Here is a 27,107-nt window from a genome sequence, read left to right as displayed (position 1 = left end):
CCAGTAAAAACACAGGGGACTGGTATCTACAAAAAACTACTCTTAGTAGTGGTATTTTCCATATACATTACTGTATTACATTATTACTATTCTGAACAACCTTCAAAAAGTACTTCATAATATGTTTCTTATCTCTGGATTCATAGAATATTTTCAGATTTTTACTATCACAATTGATGTGATGTCTTGAACCTGGCTGGCAGCTAAGCTGTCACCCAGTTGCTTACTCACTCCCCTCCCCAGTGGGACAGAAAAGACAACTGAAAGGGCAAAAGTGAGAAAAATCTGTGGGTCAAAACAAAGAGTTTACCAGGTGAAGGAAAAAACCCCCAACCAACCAAAACAAAAACCCACAACCAAAAAACCCCACAAGTGATAGAAAGGTAGTCACACATTAACTTACCAGCAGACATGACCAGCAAGTCTCCCAGCAATAGCCATCTTCAAACCCTCTGCTCAGTCTACCCAGTTTTATTGCTGGGCAAGACATTAAATGGTATGGAATGTCTCTTTGGTCAGCTGGGGTCAGCTGTACTGGCTGTGTTCCCTCCCAGCCCCTTGCCCACCCCAGGCCTACTCATGGCAGGGAGGGCATAGCAACAAACAGAGAGGGTCTGGACACTGTGCAAGGACTGTTCAGCAACAGCTAAAACACTACTGTGTTATCAACACTGTTTAGGTCACAAATCTAAAAACATGGGCCATACAGGCTGCTACCAAGAAAATTAACTCATTCCAGCCAGACCCAGTACAACTGATTATAAATCCATTGCAAATTCCATACTCACCTTGCAATCCTTAAAGGGAGTGGTCTTAGACTGATTTCTGCTGAAGTACTCATCAATGCGTGCCTGAAACTTTTTGGCAATGAGAGCACCATCTTCCCAACTACATTCTGAATAAGGCAGACCCTGCCATTTACAATAGTAGTCTGGATAACCGGCCGCTGATTTCTGATTTGAATGAGCTGCAGAAATGCACCAGAGATATCTGATCAGCATTTTCCTTCCATATCTTACGAAAACACTCATTTTGGGTAATAAGACAACATAAGCTAGCTTCATAGCCCAGACAGTATGACAATTTTTCTCTTTACCTCAGGTTTTGTTTCGGATTAAAAAGTTAGTGATATTCATCTTCTAAATTTCTAACTACAAACGTAACATATAAGCAGTGAACATACAGAATTCTCAACAGTGTCTTCTGTCCACAAGTTTGTAACATACCAATTATTCTTTCCACGATCTGATATTGTTTATGTAGATCATCTGTAAGCTCCTGCTGGCAGTTGTAATATTCCACATCTTCTGGAGAAGCATTTTTCAGCCTGTAATGGGAATTAATTTACAAACTTATTGCACTGTATAGTTCTAAAACTAAGAAAATTTGGCAACTCTCAAGCTCTGACTGTAAGCATTACATGAATGTTGTTTATAGAGCTTCTTTGAAGGGACAACTTAGAAATTCCTACTACAGAATTGCTGCATCTAGCCTAGGTGCCTCATGATTAATGATTGGCAATGCACAACAAGAGACAACTACTACAGCTACAGGTGGTACTAGTCATGCAGCTACTTCAGAAGACCTATTCTCAAAAATAAGTAGTGTACTTTACAGGGTACTTTCAAGGAACAGTATTCAGGGTGGCTCACTATAAGAATCCATCTTATGATTAAGTTGCTAAAAATCCCAGCAGCATCCATTGATTATATTAAACATACTAATAAAACTAAACACCAAAAAGGTGACTAAAATGTATGGATTTCTTCAGGTTTTTGTTCTCAGGCTTGAAACCTAGGTTTGAGCCAAGAAAACTGAATTCTTCAAAGCAATCCGAAACGGCCAACGCACCAAGAAAACATTAATCTCTGAACCAATTCCCGAAGAACCCTGATCAAATTGTAACGACAAAATTAGTAAAAGGTACAATTTATTATTTATTTTTAAACACTACCTATCCTGTTAAATCTCATTTTAGAACAGACACACACTAAAATCAGGTTCACAAGATTATCTTACAGGAACATGTTAAAGGGCTTCAACTTTTAAAGTTTTTGTCTTTCTGTTGCATACATACTTGAAATTATGCCCTCAAAAGGATGTAATGGGTCTCAGAAACACAATAGAACATGTATGTTGTTACAAAGTAAGTATCATGGTAGTCTACATAAAAATATTCACCATCGTTTTGTTTCCTGATCTTTTTTCTTATAGTTGTCCAGTTTCTTCATTCCTTTAACATTTTGTTGCTTCAGTGTTTCCTCAGTTTCCCAAGTGTTATGGATGTGTGACCAACCTTTCCATTTAATAAGATACTGTATTTCTCCTGGTTCCTTTGACTTTTCAAATCCAGCATTTGGGTCACCATCTGCCTCAACTGCATATATGGTAGTTGCAGCACCCGTGGCTGAGAAAGAAACCACATCATAAGCCTTAAGTAAGTGTGCATTGTCATAAGTTAACCAGTAAGAAATGTAGTGTAGAAAGCAAATAATGATACTTTTAGATGAGCGTATACTTGACCAGTATCTACAGCTCTCATGTCATTACTCTCATTTGAACAATTATAACGTAGATATGTTAACACATGCACAAGTAGTCAAAAGAGAGTCACAAAGGCAACCAAAACGTCTGCATCTAAACTACAGTATCTTCTCTTTCCTCGTGAGAATTTTCTTTGCATTCCTAGTTTTTAAAGTCATCACCAGGGAACACTCCACTAACCCCGCTTGTCATGTTCTGTTAAATTACTCTCATCTCTGAGCACACAGAACACACCTGATGTTATGATTGGTCAGCCTGAAGACATCAATAACCTACTACTAGGGATATTATAATTTTTTTTTCTTCCTAACGATGTTTAACTACTTATTATGCCTTTGTTATCTTACTTGAGAAAAAATTTCATTAAGCACAGTCTGTATCACAGCTGAAGCATACTAGCAGCAGGAAACTGGCTCATTTCTGTGAGGACAGCCAGGTAATGAAATGAGCCTAGCAAGCTGCAGGGGCTAGATAAAGCCACAGTGGCAACAGCAAAAGACAGCACAAGCAGCAACATCATCTGGGCAGGAAGAATGTAAGAAGTTTGTTTCCAAAAGCTTTTACCACAGCAGTAACACTATGCTTTGGAGCAGGATACACTAGAATTCAGGACAGGATGGGAGAAGAAAGTTGAAAGGAGGAAGAGAGCAAGTTCTGAGACGGGTCAGAAACTTTAGTAATTGGGTGTAACTAATGCAGAAAGGTAGCTCTGAAGTGCAAGGGGTGCAGGGTTTAGGTATTTTTTTTGTGTGCGTTTGTTCTTATAATTACAATGCTAATTTGCAGATTCAAACACATAAATAGAATGGCTAGACACTGCATTCCATTATTACTGGAAATATAACATGCCTACCACTATTCACAAAATACTTTTAAGAGTTCACATGCAAGTGTACCACTGAAATTTTAGATGCATTTTGTAGTCATTCCACACGTTGCACTGTATTGAGACAACCTGCACAGTAATAACTGAAATCATAACCTCAGTGGTTCAGCCTTGCCAACACCATCTTTCAGTGTTCAGGTTACTAGTCAGCTCTCCTATCTAGTCCACCTTCTCCTCTCCACTGTATATAATTTATACTGATCAAGTATCACTAAACTGTACAAACAGTGGAGTAACAATATGGTATGCATTTATGCATTATGGAGCTATGTTCCACTTCATTTTTATTTCCACTTAGGTATACAATTATTCTACATTTTAATTTGCAACACTTAGAAAGGACTTTAAAAAAGAACAACCTTATTAATATGAAAGACAAAACAAGATAACTTTAAATTATTAACTTTAAAATTATTGCCATTTATAAACTTCACAGCTGAGAACATTTGCTGAAGTTGCACCACAATGCACTCCAGGATCTTAAGAACACTGACCAAAAAAAAAAAAAAAAAAAAAAAATCAAAATACCTCCTTTTCGGCCAACTCTACTATCCATGAACTTCTCTATAGTTTCAAATTCATCTTCTTCAGTTTGTGGGACGTCTTCTCCACAAACTTCCAGCAAATCATCAGAATCTGTCTTGGTTTCTTCAGCTTCTTTGTAACTAATGTTGACTGTCGCCTGGCGACGAGATCCTCTCTTATCATAATCATCATCCTCCTCTTCCTCATCTTCTGATGAATCAAGTTGCCTCTTTTTCGGTCCTGCATTCTTTTTCCCACTTTTTGGCTTAATTCTTGAAGACAATAAGGTATGACACAACAATGAAGTTTCAGCAGGGACAACTCTAATTCTTCTGTATTACTTCCTGAATACATGTATTTCATGGATGCTCAGTTGCTGCACTTTCAGTTACAGCAGATAGGAAAAGGTATTCACTAGAAAGTATTAGCATATTAACTTCTTAGGTAGCTTTAAAAAAAAAAAATGTCATTGAGTGTTGGGTTTTTTTTAAGCATTCATACTGTCATTCACATGTGTAGTAGTAGTAAATACTCAATTGCTTATTAGTATAGAACGAGAGTATCCAAATGCATGACTTCTTACCTCCTTGGAGGTTTCCGGCTTTTGACCTTGTTTTTCGGCTCATAGTCAGATTCACTCTCTTCACAACTGCTTTTCTCCCTGTCTTCCTCCGATTCAGAATCGGAACCAGTTCCTGATATCGACCCTGATCCTGACATTTGCCAGTCTTCACTGTACATATTGAAAGACAAAAGAGTAACTTACATTGTTTGGTTGGTTTTTTTAAAATCAGGTATTCATCTACAGGGTATCTGCTGTAATTTCAACATTGTTGACAGAAATAAAAATTCGTAACTTATTTCAGCTGATGAGACAGAAAATTGTCATAAATGAGTAACACATAAGTAAAAATGCCCAATGGCTTCAAAGGGAGTCGGACTAAGTTTTCTGTTACAAAGTGGTAGATTTAAAATCCAAAAATAAAACAAAAATCTGTATTTCTATACAAATTTCAGCATAAAGAAATGAGTTAACATGACATTAAGAAACCAAACCGTTTAACAAGTCTAACTGGAAAGATACGTATTTATCAGAACTTACTCATACTCAACACCATGTCATGTTATATTCTGGAAAGTCCCATATTGTCTGATGCTTATAGTCCCTGTGGCCCACGTGAAGAATCCGCAATTTTGGCACAGGAATCAAAAAACAGAGGCAGATTCGAAAAACACGCAGAAAAATTTGAATTGCAGCAATCTGTGAGTGGCATTGGCTCCCAAAAGCTCCCACTGAGCTCCCACACCACTGCTTCACAACCAGGCAAGATACTGCAAGACACTTGTGACTGAGCACCAGTACCTCCTTGCTGCTGCTTAACTGAGATCTACTTTGCAACGGGGAAGACGTATCCACTGATGAACAGTGGGCAGACTGATGATACTGCTTTAAACTCTGATTTTATACAGGCAAATTTAATCTTAACAGCTTCATGAAAAAGAAAAAAAGAAAGTCTGGAACACATTATTGAAACGTTGCTAAATCTTTACACTAACATCAGGTTTAGGTCTACTTGACCGAGGTGGCAGAGTAGTAGTAACGTTCAAAGGTAGAATATTACCAAGAAATCTCTTCCTTAAATTTCCAATCTGGAAGTCTACGAATCAGTGCTTTGATCCCTCTCTTCTCTCTCTCCTGTCTTCCAGGACATTGGGTCCTGGAGGAAATTACATTCCCATTGTTCCAGTCATCCAAGACAAATACATATGTGTCTACTGCACAGCCAGCACATGGCCAATTGTACAGAATGCCTTATTAAAATACTTTTTCTGTAACCAGTCAATTAAAAAAACATCATAAATCCATGACCTGTATTTATTTGGAAATATGAAAACCAGATGTAAAACACCATCCTCTAAAGCTTGTTCATGTATCAAGTTATGTATTGAGAAATATCCGATCTGCATGTCAGATAACAACTGCAGATATATTCATTCAGAAGAGCCATAGGACAGAAATTCAAGCACCGGATATATGAAGTGATTTGGTTACAAGCTCCTGAACTTAAATATCTTTCCTGTAATGGAGTATTCTATTAAGTGCAATCAAATTCTTAACTAACAAAAGACCATGAGTAACAGCTCATTGCTAAGAAAGTACCATTTTGCATAGTTAGCACTTTTTTTTTGCACCACCCCCTTTTTTTTTCCCAACTACTATTTCTTTAAGATATTATACTGGCAATCCTGAACACTGAGGTGATTCATGAACTGGGAGAAGAGGAAGGATAGAACAATTTCTACATTCATAAAAAACTGAGGTGACTGCCTCTCACTGCCACAATAACAACTTATAATCCTCTTCACAAACTTCTGATCTATCTTTTAGAACCAGTTTAATTTCAGTTAGAATTCTTTGCTAGTCAATAAAGAATTACTACCAGAACTATAGTAACTTTTAACCACGTGCAAGGGAAGAAAAAAAAAACCACCACCACCAAACCCCCAAACCAAAAAAGAAACAAAAATAATTTGGCATTAACTAAGGGGTTCTAACTTAAATTAGTTGTGAGACAACCAACTTAAAGTAGTTTCCCATTTCTGTAAGAATTTTTAGGGAGGGCCTTCAGCTCAAAAATAAATGGTAAAGTATTTTAAAAACAAAAGCACTGGTGAATGTTGTTGAAGAATACTGCTGTCTTGCTCAGAAATTGATATTATTTAGATGTTCCTTTGAGAGTTTATTTTAAATATTCCAAAACATTTATCAAAATTGGAAATGCAAGATCAAGATGAATTAAAAAGGGAACTCAAGGATTTCAAGTGTGGAGAAACAAAGCATGAGTTACGAGCACATGTCACTATGACAAAAAAATTATGTGTATTACTTATGAAAATATCTTACTCTCTATGTTTTTTCTTCTTGGTTTCACTGGAAGAGTCATCTGCAGAATCTTCACTACTTGATGAGTCCTGCAGGTGAAGAAAAAAAAACCAGCACAACAATTCATTACCACAAAAAGAATGAAGTATTTCTTACATTAAAAAGATAAATCAGCTCCCACTTTCAAATTGGGGGCATATTATTCACATTTTACCGTCTTCATCCCCTGCAGCGTAGCTGTTAATGCAGAATGAGATAAAGACTGCTTTTGCTTTTGTATATATCCATCTATGAATACATTGTGCCAGCACAGCTCTAGAGAACATCACAAAAACCCTTCTCTTAAAAAATAACCATTGTGCCTACATAAAAACAGTCATGGTTTAAGCTACCCTAACTTAATCAAGAAGATGGTTCTATCAAAATTCTAGCAAAATATCCTAAGCTCGGGGGCTTTCTCACCTTCCATATTCTTTCACATTTAAACACTAGTTTAAGAAAATTTGAGAATAGCATGGGTTTTTTTTCTTTCTCTATGATCAAAGAAATAAAAAGAACTCTCTTAAAATTAGATTTTCCTAAAGTCAATCTCATTGAAATTAAGTTTAGATTAAGTTTTATCCTGAAAAACATTTTTCAGAAACATAGTACTTAACAACAGCTGTAAATTAATGTTTCAAAGACAGGTGATTAAATTCTGTGTTTAAGTTTCAATGATAAGCTGCTAAACCAGACAAAACCAGAAATCTAACCAAATGAGTATGACTCCACTGCACAGTTTTTGTAATGAAGGCAAAAAAGACTGCTTTATAAATAAATTCCATTTCATAGTCATTAGTGTCCTTAAAAGATATTCCTATTGCACAGTCAACATTTCTCCAACCTATGATTTAGGTTTCAAAATACCTAGAATACAGGTGTCGTTCATAAAATACAAGAATTCTTTTGTAGTGACTGTTAGAAGATTTGCAAAAATGTAGTTTTCTGCTCCATACAGAATTTCTGAAAACCAAAGCAGCTACCTTTATACAGAAACCAGCTGAAAAAATCTTTTAGCATTTTTAACGGTTTTTACAAAACTCAAGAAGCCAAAAATACAATGCAAGTCAGTACTGCGTGGCTTGAAAATTTTGTCCATACATCACAGAATATCTACCTAAAAATATCACATAATCGAGGCTGCTATAATTTTGGCACAATTCACTTGAAAACAAGTAACTAGAGATATTTTTACTTTTCCTTATAAAAATGTCAGTTTTTTGAATGTTACTTTTAAAGACTAAACCAAGACTTTTAAGCACACTTAGAGAACATTGCTCTATGTAATTTTATTCTAACATATAAGACAATGAAATGGGCATGTTTACATTTAAAAATCTAAATTACATTATTCACCTCTTCTGAACCACTGTCTGATGAGGCTGCCTTTTGCTGTTGTTGCTGCTTCTTGAGCACTGCTGATCTTTGCACAGCAAGTATACTTGGACTAGACTTCCAAAACTGTACAAGAATGGAGATGCAAGAGTTGGTTAAACATACTGAAAGCCTACAGTTTACCACATATTTACTTTTCCTGAGTAGTATCGCTATTAAGACTAATCTTATCAGTTAAAAAAATTCACAAAACACTGCATGCACTAATAATATCAAATAGCTTTTCAAAGTAGTAAGATTTCTGCAGAACAGACTCTTACATAATAATTGCCAGGGCAATTTCTACAGCATATTTAACAATAGTTGTGTAGGTATTGTTAAGGTAAAACATTTAGAAAGTAAATTTTCAAAGTGACCCAGATAAATCCTTTCAGACCACTTAGCTGATATGTTTCTGTTTCATACAGTAATACTGAAGTACATGAACAAAGATCTAACAGAGAATCCTCAATACAATTCAATTCTTGTGGTAACTAATACATGACTACCTTTCATAAATCTTGTCTACTACCCCAAATAAGTCCATGTAACACAGCAGAGTGCAGGTAATTTTGGCCCACTGAATTTAAGAGATTTCCAAACACTACTTTTTCCTGAATTTAGCTGACTTGTTGATAAAGAAAGCCCACTGTATCTAAGCTTGAAAGTTTTAGACACTCATTTATTGATACAAGGAAACTAAGCATTAGAGAAACAATGTAAAAACTAGAATTTCAGAAATAACAACATTACATGTGCCTTTGTCTCCCTTAAGTTTCCCTAGTGTGTGCTTCTGCCTGAAGGTAAGCATTTAACTCATTACAAGTGTGAGAATTTAAAAACTGTCAATTCAAGTACTTATCCATGAGAAACTCCGACCAATCTTTAAGACAGCTAAGCACATGCATTCACTAACTCAACCAAGTTAAAAACTAATTAAAAACACTTAATTATCACTTTTTATTTTTTTAAAATTTTTTTGCTCTTGAAACTAACTGCACAGAAAGATTTTTCTTAATAATTTTTCCCCTACAAAGGGTTCATTTATATGTTTTGTTTACCTCTGATCCATCAACTTTTGGCAGTTTAGCTTGAATTTGTTTCTTCTCTCTAGATGTGTCAGACTCTGATTCTGACTGAGTGCCTGACTCGGAACCAGAGTCAGAGTCACTGCTGCCTGACTGGCTGCTGCTTCCGTCACTACTGCTTCCAGAGCTTGAACCAGATCCAGAACCTGATGCTGACCCAGAATCGTCATCTGATTGGCTGCAATGAGAAGTCAGTAGGATATTACACAACTAGCCAAGGTAATAGGCTTAAAAGAAAAAAAGTCACCTTAGCTTCACCTATAAATCAATTGTTAAGTTAGAGCAGACAAATGGGCTGCACACAAACGGATGCAGTTTATTCATCTCAACTTGATTAATCAAGTTAAAAATAAACAAGAAATAAGAATTCAGAGCGTAATCAGATATTCTTTGTGAAGTCTAAAAAAAAAAAAGAGAAAGCAAGAATATTCAAATTAATATGGAGGAGTCAAGCAAGGGAAATAAGTGGTAGAAATGTTTCTTACCCATGCAAACGTTCCAACCCAACTCCTCCAAAATCCTTCTTTAGCTCCATCATACATATATACACACACCTATTAACAGTTAAGTCTACTCTACAAAGACCTGTCCAACTAAAATACAAAAGATTGTTTCTAATCTTTATAAATCTGCATTACTCCTTTAAAAAAAAAAAAATTTAGAAGCACATATCTCTCCAAAAGGAAAAAAAAACAAAAACCCCATCTATGCAGACTGTGTTTTTCTGTCAAAATAATAGCAGCAACATTCCCCATGCAGAGAACTCTGAATTTGTCACTGATGGTATGACTTGTGCCAAGGCACTTTCCTTGGCCTATACTTGAGCTGCCAGATTAGTCCATACATACTTCGAAAGCCCAATAATTAAAGATAAATATTAATTTTATGACCATTCAAAAATTTAGAAACATTTGGTTTTCTACAACAACTTCATGAAGTAGCCAAGTTAAAACTTTAATAAGATTCCTCATTAGGTTAACATTACTGTATTTCAAAGACAATATGAGAAAGAAAACACTGGAATCACAACACCACTGTGCACGTAATTCGAAATTATTTTGCTCTTTGACTGGAAACACTTAAAAAAACAGAGTAAACACGAAGCCAGAATCAAAAACGATAAAAATCAAAAGGTTGGTATCAAAACCTAGCCCATCTCTGCCAGGATAATTCATCTGGCTGACAGTCAGCTGGAGGTGAGGTGAGGGAGGAGAGGGTAGACTGATCATTCTCTGCCCTAGAACACACTTAATTGACAACATTTTAAAACCACAAAACAAAGCAAAATTGCTCCTCTTTCTGCTTTTGCTAACACCAACAAAATCGTACCAGTAAATAAGAAATGAAGCTATTTATAAACAGACTCCTGTAGACTACACCTCAACCAGCCATCTGCAACTGTCAACTCTGAAAGAGAAACAAGCAGGACATGGTGAAGTTTCCTTGCTCTGAAGGGGGAGATACAGAGAAACACATCACTGCTGGGTTTCCTTGTGACGTAGACAAGAAATGGATGGCCATGTCGGGGACAGAGACCAATTTCTCAGACAAAAGAGTAGTTTGATCTAAGGAACGCAGAATGCGATGAGGGGGGACTGGATAAGCCAACAGTTAGACTCCACCTATTAGTCAACAGTACTATTGTGTGAGCTCGTAAATCTGCATGCTTACTAATCACTAAAATCCTTGAAGAAGCAACTGAATACTGATAAAGACGAACATCCTGCCCTAGACAATCACTGGGCTGAAAAGATGCCACATAAAGTGCAAAGTCAGCAGAAATCAGAGGTAACTGGTGGAAAGGTAAATGCAGCAGGGGGAGATTGCGACCACTGACTTAATTCAAGACTGACAAAACCTGCCCCGCCCCCCCGTAAGGAGCATGCATGCTAATTTACATAGCAAGCAAGACTAATTTAAATATAATTAACCAATTAAAAATGGTGTAATTACTAACCAATAAGTGTAAATTTGGGTGGGTTTTTGCTAATCATGTCATAGGATAAATAGGCTGTAGTTTTTGTGTGGAACTGAGCCAGCTTTGTGGGACATCACCTGGCTCCCAGCTTTGCACAAACCCCTTCTAAAAGAAATACCTCGACCCTGTGTGAATTGGCTTGCGTACCAGGTGAAGATCCCACTTTTCGGGACAACACTTGCATCTGCCAAGAGGAAAACTCGGAAGCAACAAGGCTGCTCCCAAACTTCCTTTTTCTATCATCAAAGGCTTACTTCAGGCATGGTGCTATAACACTAATGTCGCTTGCCAAATAAAGCAGGGCACCTGCTACAGAATATGACCAGAGTTTAAGCTGTTTACCAGAAATTAACAGCACCCCATGACAATCTTCTGAAGAGATTTTAATTGTAATAGTGTTCTTGTACACAAATGTTACTTTACATTCAATGTTGGGTAAATCAGACCATTATAAAACAATAGCATTTCTCAGAGTAGCAAAGTGACATAAGTAAATGTCAGGGGGACTGTGGAATTCAGGACTAACTACAAATGAAGAGAAACAGAAGAAAATTCAGCATGGAGAAACCTTGAGACACAAGTAAATACCAGCCAGACAAGTCCCAGTGACAAAAAGCCACCAAAAATGTGTAAATCCTACATAACCTTGGAGGAGGGGAAGGGAATCAAATACTTCCATGCAGGACAAGGCTTGTTCAAAGAAGATAATAATAATAATGTGGATTACCAAATCTAAAATAGATGCAAAATACTAAGCCATAAGGATGGTAATTAAGTTAGCTTTCCATACAGCAGTAAAATATTTCATACACACTTATTTAGTGCTAAACATAGGTTCAAGTGCACATAGAGCCAGAGGGAACCAAAACAAAGTAACTCTAAGGTAGCATGGGGAAACTGACACTAGAATAAGTCATGTTGGTCAAACAACTTGCCAACATGATGAGAAACATGTAAATCAGCTGCATGAGAGAATGGTGGAAAGAGGAAAGGAAAAAAACAAACGAAAAAACAACAAAAAAACCCACATTCCAATTTACTTAGACAAGTAAGCAAAAGTCATGTCAGTTAGATTCACAGTTGATGGGAAATTTTAAGTGGTTTGATGTTCTCCAACACAGGAATTAAGCAGTAAGTTCAAAACCAAAGAGAGTGAGATAAGGAAAAAAAAAGAAGTCTAGTAGATAACGCTAGTTGCTCTGGAGTTGGATGTAAAACCCAACCATTCCCAATTCTTTTTCTTTATGAAGAGATCAGCTAGTTATCATCTAAGGTCTTCATTAAGTAATACCAACCTGTCAACAGATGTGGGTCACACAATACTCAATATTCAGACAAAATACATAGACTCTTTATCTTGTCAACTACCTCTCAACAAAGCTGGGAGTCTGGGAATGAATTCCCATTAGGCTTATGAGCAGGACCAGCAAAGCAAGAGCTACTTCATAAACCCTGCTTCTCACAATAAATTGGCTTGATTTGGACAAGAGCAGACTAATACAACCCAACTGCATATCAACTAAAAGTAACATCTGGCAAGAGTAAAAATCTTGGCCAATATTTAAGGACATTACTAATAAATGTAAGACTGTAAAACAAACCTGCAAGAAGAAGGAATGGGGAGAGAAAGAGAGGAAATTACAAGAAAGAAAAAAGAACAAATAATAATGTCCACCAGAACTGATTTAGGGGTGCCCTAATGATACCATGTACAAAGGATAATGCAGGATCACTACTGCAGACTAACAGATAATTGATAAATAGAAGAGAGAAAAACAGAAAAATAAAATGTAAAGGTCGCAGCAACAATAACATGTTATTAAGCTTTCTTATCCCACAGTATTAAACTAGCACAAGGAAATAGGAAAACAAAAACTGAGTACCAGCAAGTAATTTTAAAACCAGGGAAACGGCAAGGACTTGCTAAAACATTTATCAGATCTTAATATTGATTTGGGAGTATTCCCATATGCTTAAAAGGAGTTTGAAATTAACCAGTAAAAAGCACTATAGGACTTCAAGCACACAAGACTAGTCTGTGTTGGGCAGAGCTAACTTCACCTCTAATCATCCAAATTAATATAGATGTGTGAAACTACACTAGAGTTTCTGCCTGTATATTTCCTCATGTGCACCACATACTCACAGACATCTTGATGCAACTACAGTGCATACAAAAAAAATAGGTAAGATTACCAGATGTGACTTCATTTCTACAGAATTGTGAAGAACTTTCCTGTTCACTGGCCACAGAACAAGTACCTGATAGGCATCAAGGACTACCAACACCTGTCTATTCATCGTGTCCTTTCATATGACGTTTCAACCTGAGCTTCAGCAGAACGTTGACTTAGAGGCACAACCTCTACAAAGACAGTACTATAACCCAGAAATCTAAGGCTCGTTTGCAGAGGTAAGAAATGGGGTAACACATGAGTTCTGCATAAAATTATGCAATAAAGACACATTGCAGATTGTTGAGACAGTACTGAGCAGCACTGCATGACATGCAATACCTATATAAATCCCCAGTAACTCCCAACAGTCCATCCATCAAAGGACTTTCCTCCAAGACATTTGAAAGAATTGTACCAACAGTAACAGTGATGGGGAATCTAAGACAAAAACACACGCCATAGTCAGAGCTACAGGTTAAGTGCTCAGGTTTCAGCATAAAAATTATTTTCACACTTAGAGAGAAAAACGGTATTTTTCTTTTCATCATTTAAGTCACTGCAATGAAAGATCCAAAAGAGAACATGTTTATGCCAAGATCAAAATATAACACACATCTCGGTGCAGACTGTGTCCTTGCTTTTCCTGTGCTTAAAAAAACAAAAGGTTTGGTCTAGCACTTCTAATGCTAATCTTCTTTAATGATGTATAATGCTAATATATCATAATTTTAAACCATGATATTGATTTTCTATTTTTATTTTTTAAGAGAAAAAACTTACTACTAGCTAATTCCAAGTTATTTTATACTAACACAGATGTCATCATGAGAAGGCTGAAGAACAAGGAACTTACTTCAGCCATTCCCTCTACCAAAGTCTGCTCTCACAGAAATTTTTCTTGAGCTAGGAGGAAAAGGAGGAAGAGGGAAAAGGAGGAAGAGGGAAAAGGAGGAAGAGGGAAAAGGAGGAAGAGGGAAAAGGAGGAAGAGGGAAAAGGAGGAAGAGGGAAAAGGAGGAAGAGGGAAAAGGAAATTTTCAGCCTGTGACTTACTTCCTAATTATCTCTAAAGGTAAGTATCTACAAGCCAGACAGAAAGAAAGGATAGACTTGATTACTATCTGGGTTTTTTCGTGGTTTTGTTAATCTCTTATCGCCAATCTCACTCAGTCTGTATGTCTGAGGGTCCTCTGTCACATACAGTAGGTAAGGTGTCCTGGGGGAGGTATGTGCTCCACAATGTGCAGGGGTGACAGCGACAGTGGCGCAATCACTCCTTCATTCCCTTTCTGTGCAGTGCGACATATTGCAGCTTGCCTCTGCCTGGTTAGGTTGATTTATGGATTATATTATTTAGTTTTAAGTAAACTAACACTCGCAAAATGGAGAAGTGGTTTAAAAAGAATCCTGCAAAGAAACAGTGGACTGAAAATAACACTAATACAGTGAGCACAAGCAAATAACAAGAAAATGGCAGAGCTGACACTTCTACTCCTTTGTCAAGCTCTTTGTCAGCCACATTGCAAGGTCAAAACCAGTAACTATCTAACTGTATCTGACAAGAAGTTGGTCCAAAAAATTCAGAATTATCAAGACTATTTGAAATATGTATATGTATTTACATCCACTATTGTTAACAATTAACTTCACCCGAAGAGAATGTTGTGCCTTGAGATATTAGCTAATGATAGTATGAAGCCACCACAATCAGCCAGACATTTGAAAACTAACCATACAGAACACAAAGACAAACCTGTGTTTTTTCCAGCATCGTTTCAAGTCATGCAATACTCAATCCTGTACTTTACAAAATTTCACTAAATTTTATGATAAATGTTTAGAAGACCCTTTTGAGGTTGTTTTACCTAAGAGTAAGGGACAAAAATGCCAGCTGTCATTGGAGAATTTACTTCTTGCTGCTGTAAAAATGGCTAAAATAACGCATAGAAAACAACAGTGACAAACTTAAGTGCATTTCTTTGTCATCAAATGCTGTTGAAAGACACATAGAAAACACTGGTGTAGATTTGAAGAAACAAGTATTAGAAGAAATCACGCACTGTAGGAGGTTTGCTCTATGGCTGGATGAAAGTACAGATGCTTCTAACATGTCCAAACTTACGGTATTTGCTAGATTCTGCTTCAATGATGAAATACATGAAGAACTACGTTTTTGTGAGTCACTACAGGAAAGATGTAGATGTACCAGAGTAAACTTCTTCAATTAAACAAAAAAAAAAAAGGTTTCATGGAAAAACGGTGCAAGTGTAACCACTGACAGTGTGGCTGCTTCAACTGGAATAAAAAACATATTCTAGTAAGTGTGAAAAAGATAGCACCACACATGAAATTCATCCACTGCATCAATCATAGGCAAGCTATTGCAGCAAAGAATCTGGAGCCAGAAGTGTACAAAGTGTGAAAGGATGTCACCTTTGTGGTTAATTTTATGAAAACAAGACCATTAAATAGTAAAATTTTTACAATACTTTGTAATGAGATAGGGAGTGACCATAAAAATCTTTTGTACCAAGAGAGGTTCACTGCTTAAAAGCACTGTTGACCTTGAAGAGAAGTTTTTGGTGGGGTCTGGTGGGTTGTGTGTTTTGTTTGTTTGTTTGTTTGTTTTTAAAAAGCCAACAAACAAGTGTTCCAATTTGCTGACCTTTTCTGTGAAACCAAGTGGTCACCAGTAGTATGCTACCTAGCAGATATTTTCAAAAAAATAAACACATTTAATGCATCCCTTCCAGGTGAAGATGACATTCTAACAATGAGAAAGCAACTGCTTTTCAAAAGAAACTCCTCCGATGGAAAGAGCATTTTGAAAACTGGTATTTGGAAAGGTTTCCATAATTATCTAATTTTATTGCCAAAACCAATGTGTCACATAAAAGTGATCATATCTGTACACTTAAAAAGCTGAGGACAGAAATTTCTAACCTGTTTAAAAATCTTCCAAAAAGTTTCAGTGGGTTTTGAACCCATTTGTTAAAAACATAAAACTGCAAATCCTTCCCATTAATTTGCAACAACTATCTGACATTAGGGCAGATGGAAGTTTACTAGCCAAATTTTAAGAAAAACCTTTGCATAATTAGTTGATGGGATTGAAAAAATTACTATTCTGATTTAGAAAGCATAGTCAACAATGTATTTCTTCCATTTGGACCCACGGGTCTTTGTGAGGTATCTTGTTCAGCTATGTCAGTCATTAAAACCAAGTACCAAAATAAACCGAATTTAGAATCATACTTTCAAACCACTGTATCACAAAGTGTTAAGCTAAGATTTTAATAAATAAAAATATTCATAATAATTTTTTAGTGAATAAAAAAGGGGGATTTTGCCATTAACAGAGTAAAATATTTTCATATATTATTTAATCTTTATCTTATCCTTAAAAAATTTCTGTTTCTTGTGTATGTTTTATAAAGCAGGTATTAGTACAGCAGTACATGTATACAATTTATAAATGAACTATTCATACATTGGAGGTGCGTGTTCAACTATATTTTGTTGATAGGAGTGTACAAACAAAATTTTGCGGACCACTGCAAAAAGGGATAAAAAAAACTGTAATGGAGAGAAGCCTTCCTTTCTCCCTAATCCAGACATATTAAGCAAGCCTTGGCTATTAAAAAGGAACACAGATCCATAAACCCTTTCACGGGACTACCTATGACCCTCTTCCACATGAGCAGTAATTCAGATTAAATCCTAGTATGCTAAATGCTAACTCTAAAAGCAAAGATGGAATCATTTAAGGAAAGTACACACCTTTACATACACACATGCATTTAAGAAGAAAATTTACATCTGTCATCTCCTCACAGTAAAGGGGCAACTCAGGAACAAGGAACCAAAAAGTTTCCCTTTAACTGCTCTTACCTTTACTCTTCAGTTTCAAGCAATTTTCACACAATTCAGTGTGAAGTACAAGTAGTAGTATGAGTTACTGCACTTTGAAAACAGTCCTCACCAATACATTCGCCTGTTGGTGAGAGTTCTACAAGAATAACTGTTTCTGACATTGTTCTTGCTGCCCTCTCCAGTCCCCCCTGTGGTGTCAGTAGCATCCATAGAGGGAACAGATTCAGCTTTTTAAAAGAGCCTCTGTTCTCATAAACATTCTAAAGGGAGGATGAAGAAGTGGAACAAACAAGCAAGAGAGAACACGCAGTATTTCTTAAGACTGCTGTCCTGAAACTGAAGCATAAAACAGTGCAAATCAATACAGAAAAAACTAAATTAGATTTCAAATTTAAAAGTGGGTTTTGGTAGTTTTCAATTTTAGCACACACACATTCCACACTGCATCACGACATGCTGCAAGTCATTTTTCCAAGTGCTTAAACTGCTATGTAGTGTACTACCTTTGCTCCTTTCTCATGGAGCACGGCATTGCTGACGTAACTAAGAAAAACTGCAACAGCATGCAGAACTCCTTTTGCGCTGTAGCATCACTGGAAATTTAGAGAGCTTGTTTGCCAGAATTTTTAAAACATAATTGTTTGAGTTTTTGAAGTTCATAGGAAAAGACAGACAGGATACGAAGTTTCATACAGATTTCTAGTAGCTGAGATGACATTTTCTTGATCTGCTAAAATGGATACCCTAACAGTCAGCTATAACAAGGCAAAAACAATCATCACCATCTTTAGAGAGGTCTACAAGCCTTTCAGAGCTTGAAGACACGTAATTGAAGACACATAATCTCTTACTTTAACAACTTCTACCAGCAGAATTCCACAAATGGTTTAATCTTCCTTGAAGCAGAAAAGGAAAGGAGACACAATCTAAGAAAATATGTACATTTTCTACAAATAATCAATGGAAACTACCATTGCAAACCAAATGATAAGTGACAGCATTTCACACTGTAGTAAAACTTGACTTTTTAAATAGTTGCTGTAATAAAGACAAAAATATCTTGTCTGATAGCAAGACAGTTCACTTGTATTAAAGAAACAGAACTTAAGCTTCGTAATAAAGATGTTAAAACATAAATTCAAGGAGATAGTAGCTGTGAGGCAGTCACAACACCCTTGGTCACTGTCTTTTCCACCTTTGCACACGGGGTTCTTTAATTTTCCCTGAATTTTTGGAGGCATAGACTATAAGGAATTCGTTCTCCAGCTAAAGAGAGTTAAGTATTATCTGGTATAATCTAGCTAAGGTTCATAATTTGACTAACTCTTCTTGCAATGAGTAATGCCCATTAGTGCAAAGTGGCACCACTGACTTTCACAAAATTAATCACCTGAACTGGCACTACAAATTTACAAGATTCTGGTATCCTATTCTCGAGGGGCAGGATGCAAGGAATATTAAACACTTTCTCAACCAAGGACTGGAATACTGTCACAATTACCTGTCATCTGCTGTCTAATGCTGTTACATAAATATTATCTCAGGAACAGCAATTCTGGTCCCCTGCTCTTCAGAGTTCCCCTTACAGAAAAGGGAGAGACAAGGCATGTTATTTCTTGCCACTTCCTCTTCCTGTACAGGCCAGGGTCATAGCCTTTGCTTAAGACACTCTTACTGGAAAAACTTCAGCAAAAGGCAAAAGTGGACATCACACCCACCAGGCTGTGGACACTGAGGTACAGTAAGAAAGATGGTCTGGGTACAACTTAACCAGTCTTTTGCCTGTGCATCTGTACCCTCTTTTCTCCTTCTTACAAAAAAGCGTGATAAAAACTGGAAAGCTAGAGAAAATCCCCACTATTTTCAGGCAGCTAGCATAAATTGGGACCTTCCTGTCTTTCCCTCACCCTTTCTGAACATAGTCAAAACCGTCTCTCTGCAAGACAATCCAGAGCCAGAGCCTACCTTCTTCGTTCAACTCTTCTGATAGAAGAGTCATACATACCTACCTTAAACATAATTAGAGAAACAGTCAGTGTACATGACTTTGCTCTCAGTTAACTGTTCACCTGTATTCATCAAATTTAGTCTATTCCACTGTGTCACATTGTCTTCCCTTTGCTCTAGTCTTGTATTGCTGACTTCTTCTAACCAAATCTATTTTGCAGTGTAACTTGCTTTTTTTCCTGCCTTCTTCACTGATGAATGGGTTTCCAAGAAACCAAATGCCAACAGCAATTATGAACACTATCAAGACTAGAATAGGAACTGTATACGGAAACAACAAACCAAAGCAACTTAAGCTACAGAACAGAGGTGCTATTAATACAATGTATACAGAAATACAGTATTTGCTAACATTAACTGTTGAAGACCATTTGTGCTCTTTTAGGCACTTAACTCCATTACTCAAAATGGAATTCCTGCTCTTCTAAGTCCCTCCTGTAAGACTGTGTCACATAAGTCGCCCTCCCTCCTACAGCTCCAAGCAAATTATACGTATTACTTGTTAAAAAAAAAATAAAAAAAACCCAGTAAAATGAAAACAGCTTTGTGTTTACAGGTGTTCCTGAAAAAGAAATCTTACATTATATTCACTGTATTTTGTTCAATTGAAACAAAAAAAACACCAACCCACAAACCAAAACTAAACAAAGACAGTAATACACAAGACTGTACAAAACAGTGGAGCATCATAAAGTTATGGAAATAGAAATAAATGTGATGGATAAAGCAGTAACTGTGATCTCTTCAGTACTACTGGAGTGAGACTATTTCTCTACCATGCAAACAAACCACAGCAATGATGACAAAGTTCACTGTCAATAACAACTTGCAGTAGCAGGCATGCAACAGTATATACTAAAAATGAGTAGCATGTTCTCAGGATGGGATTTCTACAGGAAAAAGTACAGTTTCATGCATGTTGACAAGTGAGGCATAAAGTCTATAAAGAGCACCTTCCAGGATATGCAGTCAAGAAACCACTCTCACCTTTAGCCCTTCAGTCAAGTAGCTGCATTCGTACAGCAGCACACGTCAAATCTGATTTGGTATGGAAGTTTCACACACTGAAGTAATTTGTCTGTCCTTTTTTATTAACACTGTCTGTAGATACTCCCTACATATTCAAGACGAATTTATGTCTGAATGCAGTATTTATTTAGAAACTACTTTGCAGGCAAAGCAATGATTTTTCAGTCCCTCCCAATAAACACCTATGCAATGAAACTGGAGAATGCTTTAAGGAGATGACAGGCTTGAAGAGACAGATCACTGGAACAGATTAAAAGCAAGTATCCTGTCACAGAGTCATTAGTTCTTTACAATAGTCTTAAGTTTAGCTTCACTAGCTTACCCTTTAAAACAGGGTGTCCCTGACAGGATCACACAATGAGGAACACAGTCTGCTAATTTAAACAAGGCACTAGGAAGAGAAATCCTAAGACTGAAAGCTACACAAGTCACATTGTAAAAGAACTGATTAAGCATTTAGACTCCTGTGTAAGGTCTAGGTTAATAATGGATCCAAGAGCAGATAATTTATCATCATTGATTTCACGTGCATTCATTAGGATAAGCTATCTTAAGAATTTTCGGTTTTAAGAACTGCAGGAAAGAAGAGTACCAATTCAAGCAAAATAAAGTTTAACACACTAAAAAAAGATTATTTTCTGCAGAGTCTTTGAAAAGCATCCAAGATGATGGTAAGCTGTTTGGTTTTTTGGGTTTTTTTGTTTGTTTTTAAAATTAACCAGAAGTTGAAGAAAGGCAAGCATTAGAATATGAAAAGCCTATTCAAAATGAGAAGTAACAGACACTAAATGCCAAACTCATAAAATTGCAGGTTCACAAGTAAGTTTCTTCAGGCAAATGCTATGTAAGTGTTTCTTAGTTTTTATTTTTAAAGAAATCTTAACTATTTAATTTGATTTAGATGCGTAAGGAAGATTTATCTTATTTATCACCACCAGTAAAAAGCAAAGAGAACAAAGAGTATAAAGTTCAGTCTGCCAAGTGTTATTTCCTGTCCTCAGCTATTACAAAATATAAACTCAACTGAATTTTCCTGATATGGGCTAACAACTCAGACATGCATCACATTTCCAGTCCTGCAGACTATTGTCTGCTGCCACTACTATAAACTTTCCCCATAGCCAAGGTATCAAAACTACACTGATCATCCACCAACTTTCACGACCCTATAAATCACATTGCAAGTCTTTATTTAAGACCCACAAGTCAGACATACTGAGGGCGCAAAGAAGTTCCAGGAATCCTTCACAGGCAGGAGGTATCAGTGGTTCCCCAGGGGTCCACTCCTCTGTTGTGCAATGTGTTGCCCAGAGGCAACACAATGATGTCTTTACCAGAAGCTGCTTGTAGATCACCAGCAAAAAAGTATTAAATGGAATTTAACCCAAAAAAACCCAAAACACTTGAGGGGCCGCATCTGGCCAGGCTGGATAGGTCTGATGTACACACAGCCTGTATCACAAAACTTCACTCTGTCTTGAGGTATGTGAAAAGCTTGCATCAACTAAAATTTTGAAACTCTCAGAATGGTGGAACTGAATCTAAAATATGTAGAACAGGTATATGCCAGACAGTTAGGTTACACAAAGACTGGGACCTGGATAAACTCAGCAGGAGTCCTGAGACCAAACTAGAGACCATATGCACAGTGGAAGCTGTATTACGAATTTATAAGTTCTTCTTTTAGTTGGAAAGGTTTCTAGACAAAAAACACTTGGGTTTTGATACATATTCTATCTGAACTCTTCCAAAAAGGAGTGAAACGATGCTTTTAACTTGGATTGGGACACCTTACCATTCTTCAGTATGCTTAATTCTTTAAGAGATCACTCCTGATAAAATAGCAACTTACTAACCAAAGAGAAGATCACTGCTAAGAGAAGTGAAGAGCTTGCTTTATCTACTAGCCGCTCACACTAAGTTCTACCAACAGTTTCCTTTACCATTCAGGTACCTTTGCTGATCTAAGAATTCCTGTGCACTAACATATAAGTATGATCTACATATGTATAGATCTATGTATATGCTCTCTCTTGCTATATACATACATTTTTCTTAATATTACCTATTAAACTTCCATCAAAAAGAAGCCAGCACATGGGAGTAATTCTGCAAATGTTCTTGGGGAATCTCTGTTTTAACTCTCACTTAGATTTCTTGAAAGCAAGAACCCAAAGTCATGGCTTTCAATTCACCTTTTTTACCTCCTACGGAAGGTATGAATTTATATGGTAAATTGAAGCCTGCTGACAAAGTCTTTACTTAACTACCTTTTGTGGTCCAGATTATTCAATCCACAAAGCGAATTAAACCCACTGAAATATTTTCTATTAACATCATCTTTCAGGTCTGTAAAGAATGGTAAAAGTCTTTGGTGTAAGCAGCTGCTTTCTGCTAACTGCAAAAAATGGGAGTACAACATATTCCAGCCAGCTACTTTCCAGTTAAACTGCACTGAGCACATCCTTTTTACCTACAGAGAATGAAGGTTTGCTCAAGTCTGCTACACCTTGTTCTGCAGGAAACATAGGAAGGGCAAAGAGATGGGAAATCAGATTGTTATTCAATTATCACTAACATTTTGCTTCTACAGTCCCTACTCTGCCTGCAGCTTGTCTTGCAGTTCAAGTATAACTGCCTTTCCTTGCTGATTAAGCTCTCTTATTACTAACTAGAATGTATTTAATTCTATTCAAGTTTGCAACAGAATACTTTCAAGAATGCTACATAAAGATGCTTTGCTTGACTTAAGAGTCACCTTCTCAGAGTACTACTATAAAGTTTTTGTGCCCACACTCACTTGCTGTCTGGATGAACAATATCTGGGACATTTTATCTTGGGCTACTTAAAAATATTCCAGAGTAGCGATTTCAAGTAAATAAGAAGCTGGAGAGTAGATTCCACTGTAATTAGTACATAGAAATCAGAACATCATGCAACAAGATTAGGTAATAGTGTCTATGGTAGTCCACAATTTCCATCATGCTTGGTTCTAGTACTGATTTATAGCTTCAGAGGTTGCTGAAACAGGCAAGGAAAGTCCAAACAGCACGGCCAGTTATTCAACCGTGAAAACACAAGAGAGGCACTTTTCCACCTGTAGCAAAACATAACTTCACGCTCAACACCTGCAGCAAGTGCAAGTTTTCTGCTCATCTGCCAGACAGATGAATAGGTGCAATGCTGGAAAGGAGAGCAAGAGCATGGCAAATCGGCCACTCCTTTCAGACACTTCCGAAATAATTCAACTTCACAGTCAGTCACAGGGAGTAAAGGACAGTTACAATTCCTTAATACAATGCTGACCAACGCAGAAAATTAAAGGTTTATGATCAGTCCCTTCTCCAGCCCTCCTACTGCCAAGAATACTACAGGTTTTCCACAACTTTTGCAAGTCATGGTGTTTCCATAAAACAACACAATGCAGTATCCATGAGGCCTGTGTATCTTTGTAAATCCAGTCCTGATCCACTGCTTCTCTTAACTTTCTAAGGTAATGATGGTGGCTCCCCTACAACAGGCTATATTTAATTGTTGTCAGGACTATCACTCTAGAATGACAGCCATGGAAGCTTGCACCAGACATCAAAGGGAAGTGAACGGCTTTACTGCACTTGTAAAATGTCAAATTTGTAAAGTGACACAAATTTTCAAAGACTTCTTGTAGTTATCACCAACGCTGCTCTTTAGATTATCACTGTATTCACTTCCATCTCTTCTTTTCTACCAATTCTTAAGAATTTGATCTTCTTCGTAATTTATTCCCAACAGGTACTCTCAATTGCTTTCTTCACTTGTTCCACTTCCCTCCCTAGCATTCTGAATGGAATGGGACCGCTAGAGGCTTAGTAAACATATTTTTTTACTGATCTCTCCATCCATTCTGTAGAATCCACATTTCTAGATTTGAGTGCTAAATACAGCAACACTTCCCAAGCTACCACTGGCTATCCGTCTGCAGCTGCAGCTTGCTAAGGCAATTCCCCGCTCAACAAAAACCATCTAGAGTTCTGGAAACTTACAAAGAAGAAAAAGGAAAAAAAAAAAAAAAAAAGACTAAATAACAGGGGCAAGGGGGAAGTCATATAAAGATATTCCTAAGTGTCATACTCCTTTTGCAATGATTATTTTAATAATGGAACTAGGCTAGACAGAAGAGGACTCTATCACTTAAAATGGAAAGCTTTCACCTTTCATTTACTAAAAATGTTTCCTGATAATACATAGCAAATACGAAAATAAGCTTTCCAGGACCTGCTTGTGAATTAGGTTATGGGGTCAGTGACTGATACAAGCTTAGGAAAAAAGTTTTTAGCATTTTAAAACTTTTAAAAGCTTTAAGATGTGCTCAGTAGGACATTTAAGATGAAGAACAAAGTCTCACTTCATAGGTAAGTATCAAGTTTTGAGTACCATGCATCCTCCTGAAATTTACTTTTAATGAAGTTGTCGGGAACTTCACGATGTTCAGCTGGTTTAGTCACATATTGCTCCAGCTTTTAAATAGCTTTGACATATTGGTATTTACGGGCAGTCACATTCGATGCAAAGTAGTTTTCCCACATGTTTAGCAAGATGCTCGTTTCTAGTAGTAAGAAAATTCACACACAAAATCATCAGACTCATCGCAGGTAAATTCATGTTTGTTGGAGGTCTTAATAGTCTGGAAGACTGGCGTTGCTCACACCATTTTATCTGTTCATGTTTTTCTTCTCACCTGACAAAGTGGGGGTGTTTTTTTGTTTTTGTTTGGTTTTTTGTTTGTTGGTTTTTGTTTTGTTTTTGTTGTTGGTTGGTTGGTTTTTTAAGTAACCAGGAATGTTTTTCCCCGTACTAGAAGAAACTTCAAATTTGTTTGCTAACTGGAACAGCATCAATTTTACTGGAAGCACAAATCTTCAAAAATTATTATGTACTAGAGCTTACAAATTATTCATAAGATCGAAAGTTTACTGTCTTTCTAGGACATTTCTTTATATAACAGGAAGCTTGACATAAAACCACATGAAAGTTAAAGTTTCTTCAGTTTTACTGTTCATAGATTTCCTTGTCATTTGCACCTAAAGTCACCTAAACACTTCTCTCTTCCCCTTCTTCCCACTCCATCATACACTGTACTATGTCCAAGCTTAATGACCAGCACATGCTGACTAATAAGCTGGCAATTATGTTCTTGCATTTCTTCACTTGAGGCAGTAACTTAGATCTCCCTCTACCCAACTGGAAGTTTCCATAAAGTCTGCAGAACACAGTTTTCTTTATGATCCTCTGACTGACAGAATCAGCTAACTGGTTCAACAGGTTGTGATCAGAAAGAGACGCAGAAAGACAGATAAGTAGACTAACGGCACGGTCACAACCACCTCTTAGAAAAGACGTTTAAAATCGCTTTTTATTTGCAACTTTGACTTCTTAAACCTTCAGCATTCATCGTATCTCCAGTTTAGAAATCTAAACTTTCTAGTGCAGGAGGGACTTTTTGAACTTAACACTGTTCTGGAAAGAGAACTTAATTCCATCCCTACAAATTTGCTGACATCCTGCATGGATGCAGGGAAGTTCTAATCAGGATGTTCCAAACACGTGAACACTGTGCACATGCTAGAAGATTAGCATTCTACATTAGAAGACTGATTTTTTTTTATTATTAAGAAAACAGCTGGAAAACTGTACTTTCACTTCAGAAAATAAAACACAGAGTTCATACTCTCAGTTAAACTGCTGTAAAGAAGGAAGAATCATGACGTACTCTACATCAAAACTAAAATGAATAGCCCACTGCTCCACCCTTAGATAGTCTACTTAGGGTTTTATACAACACATACTATGCGTGTGTGCCTTGCACTTTATAGACAGTAGCTTTACTTTAAGATTCTAATCCAATGTTACAGCTTTTGACACTTCAGACATTTTCTTCTGCCTCAAAAGAGTAATACTATTCTATTGGACGTTGATGTGGTTTTAATACTATTCAAGCTTTATTATGTAAGGCATATACAAGATAATTACAATTCTCAGCCAAAGCAATTTGACTGTAACAAGCAGTTTAAGCAACTGTAAGAAAGCATCTCCAGTCCTCCTAACTATGGTGTGCTTGCTAACCAGGAAGCTTTGGCACCAAGTTCAAATATAAACCAGTTTTAGTGAACAAAATATAGGAGAACACATAGCCAAGAATAACTGAAATGAGCAAGTGCTTACCTTGACTCTCCACTACTGTTTCTTATGCTTTCCTCATCACTGTGCCCATTCATTGTAAATATTAAGAAGTTTAAAAGATAAATAAAAGTCCGTTCAGGTTACAGTGTGGATATCAAGAATCCACTTCTTGGTATTCTGTACGTTTTCCAGGTGATGTGTTTGCTTTAGTGTTCTTTGTGGGTATTCAAGATTTCTCAAAAAATACCTAAAACAGTAAAGGAAAACATTGATATAATTTGAAAGCATGTTTGCAACTAAAAAGATACCAAAAATAACTTGGTCTTACACTAACACTAAAACGGGGCATCATGTTTGACATCATGTTTAACTCAGAACCAGCTTTTTGTGTGTTACCTGTTCACGGTTGATCATTTTATCACCACTCTCATCTGAAAAAAAATTTAATTAAAATCTTTCCTGATGTCTGTGAAAACCAGAAAAAAATATTCTCAAGAGAAGAACACATCTTTTTATTAGTTACATTTAAAAAAACCTGAAAGAAT

The 27,107-nt window shown here is 36.7% G+C and overlaps 1 protein-coding gene across 1 annotated transcript in view; it reads right to left on the bottom strand.

Moving 5' to 3' along the window:
* Positions 1 to 26,811, bottom strand: part of CHD1 (chromodomain helicase DNA binding protein 1) — a gene marked incomplete at its 3' end in the record, with an annotated part of 39,400 nt that extends 12,589 nt beyond the window's left edge. The window contains exons 1-9 of the mRNA XM_009696611.1: positions 26,605 to 26,811; positions 9,314 to 9,518; positions 8,235 to 8,339; positions 6,861 to 6,928; positions 4,539 to 4,688; positions 3,959 to 4,227; positions 2,182 to 2,407; positions 1,227 to 1,327; positions 789 to 967 (exon numbers count right to left, since the gene is read on the bottom strand). Coding sequence (XP_009694913.1) covers positions 789 to 967; positions 1,227 to 1,327; positions 2,182 to 2,407; positions 3,959 to 4,227; positions 4,539 to 4,688; positions 6,861 to 6,928; positions 8,235 to 8,339; positions 9,314 to 9,518; positions 26,605 to 26,657 — 1,356 coding nt within the window. The remainder of the gene's footprint in view (positions 1 to 788; positions 968 to 1,226; positions 1,328 to 2,181; positions 2,408 to 3,958; positions 4,228 to 4,538; positions 4,689 to 6,860; positions 6,929 to 8,234; positions 8,340 to 9,313; positions 9,519 to 26,604) is intronic.
* Between the last annotated feature and the right edge of the window lie 296 nt (positions 26,812 to 27,107).

The sequence above is a fragment of the Cariama cristata genome, unplaced genomic scaffold (assembly GCF_000690535.1).
Source record: "Cariama cristata isolate BGI_N322 unplaced genomic scaffold, ASM69053v1 scaffold28563, whole genome shotgun sequence".
NCBI classification, from domain to species: domain Eukaryota; kingdom Metazoa; phylum Chordata; class Aves; order Cariamiformes; family Cariamidae; genus Cariama; species Cariama cristata.
Note: the sequence above shows the minus strand (reverse complement) of the source record. Positions and strands in the feature narration are given on the sequence as shown.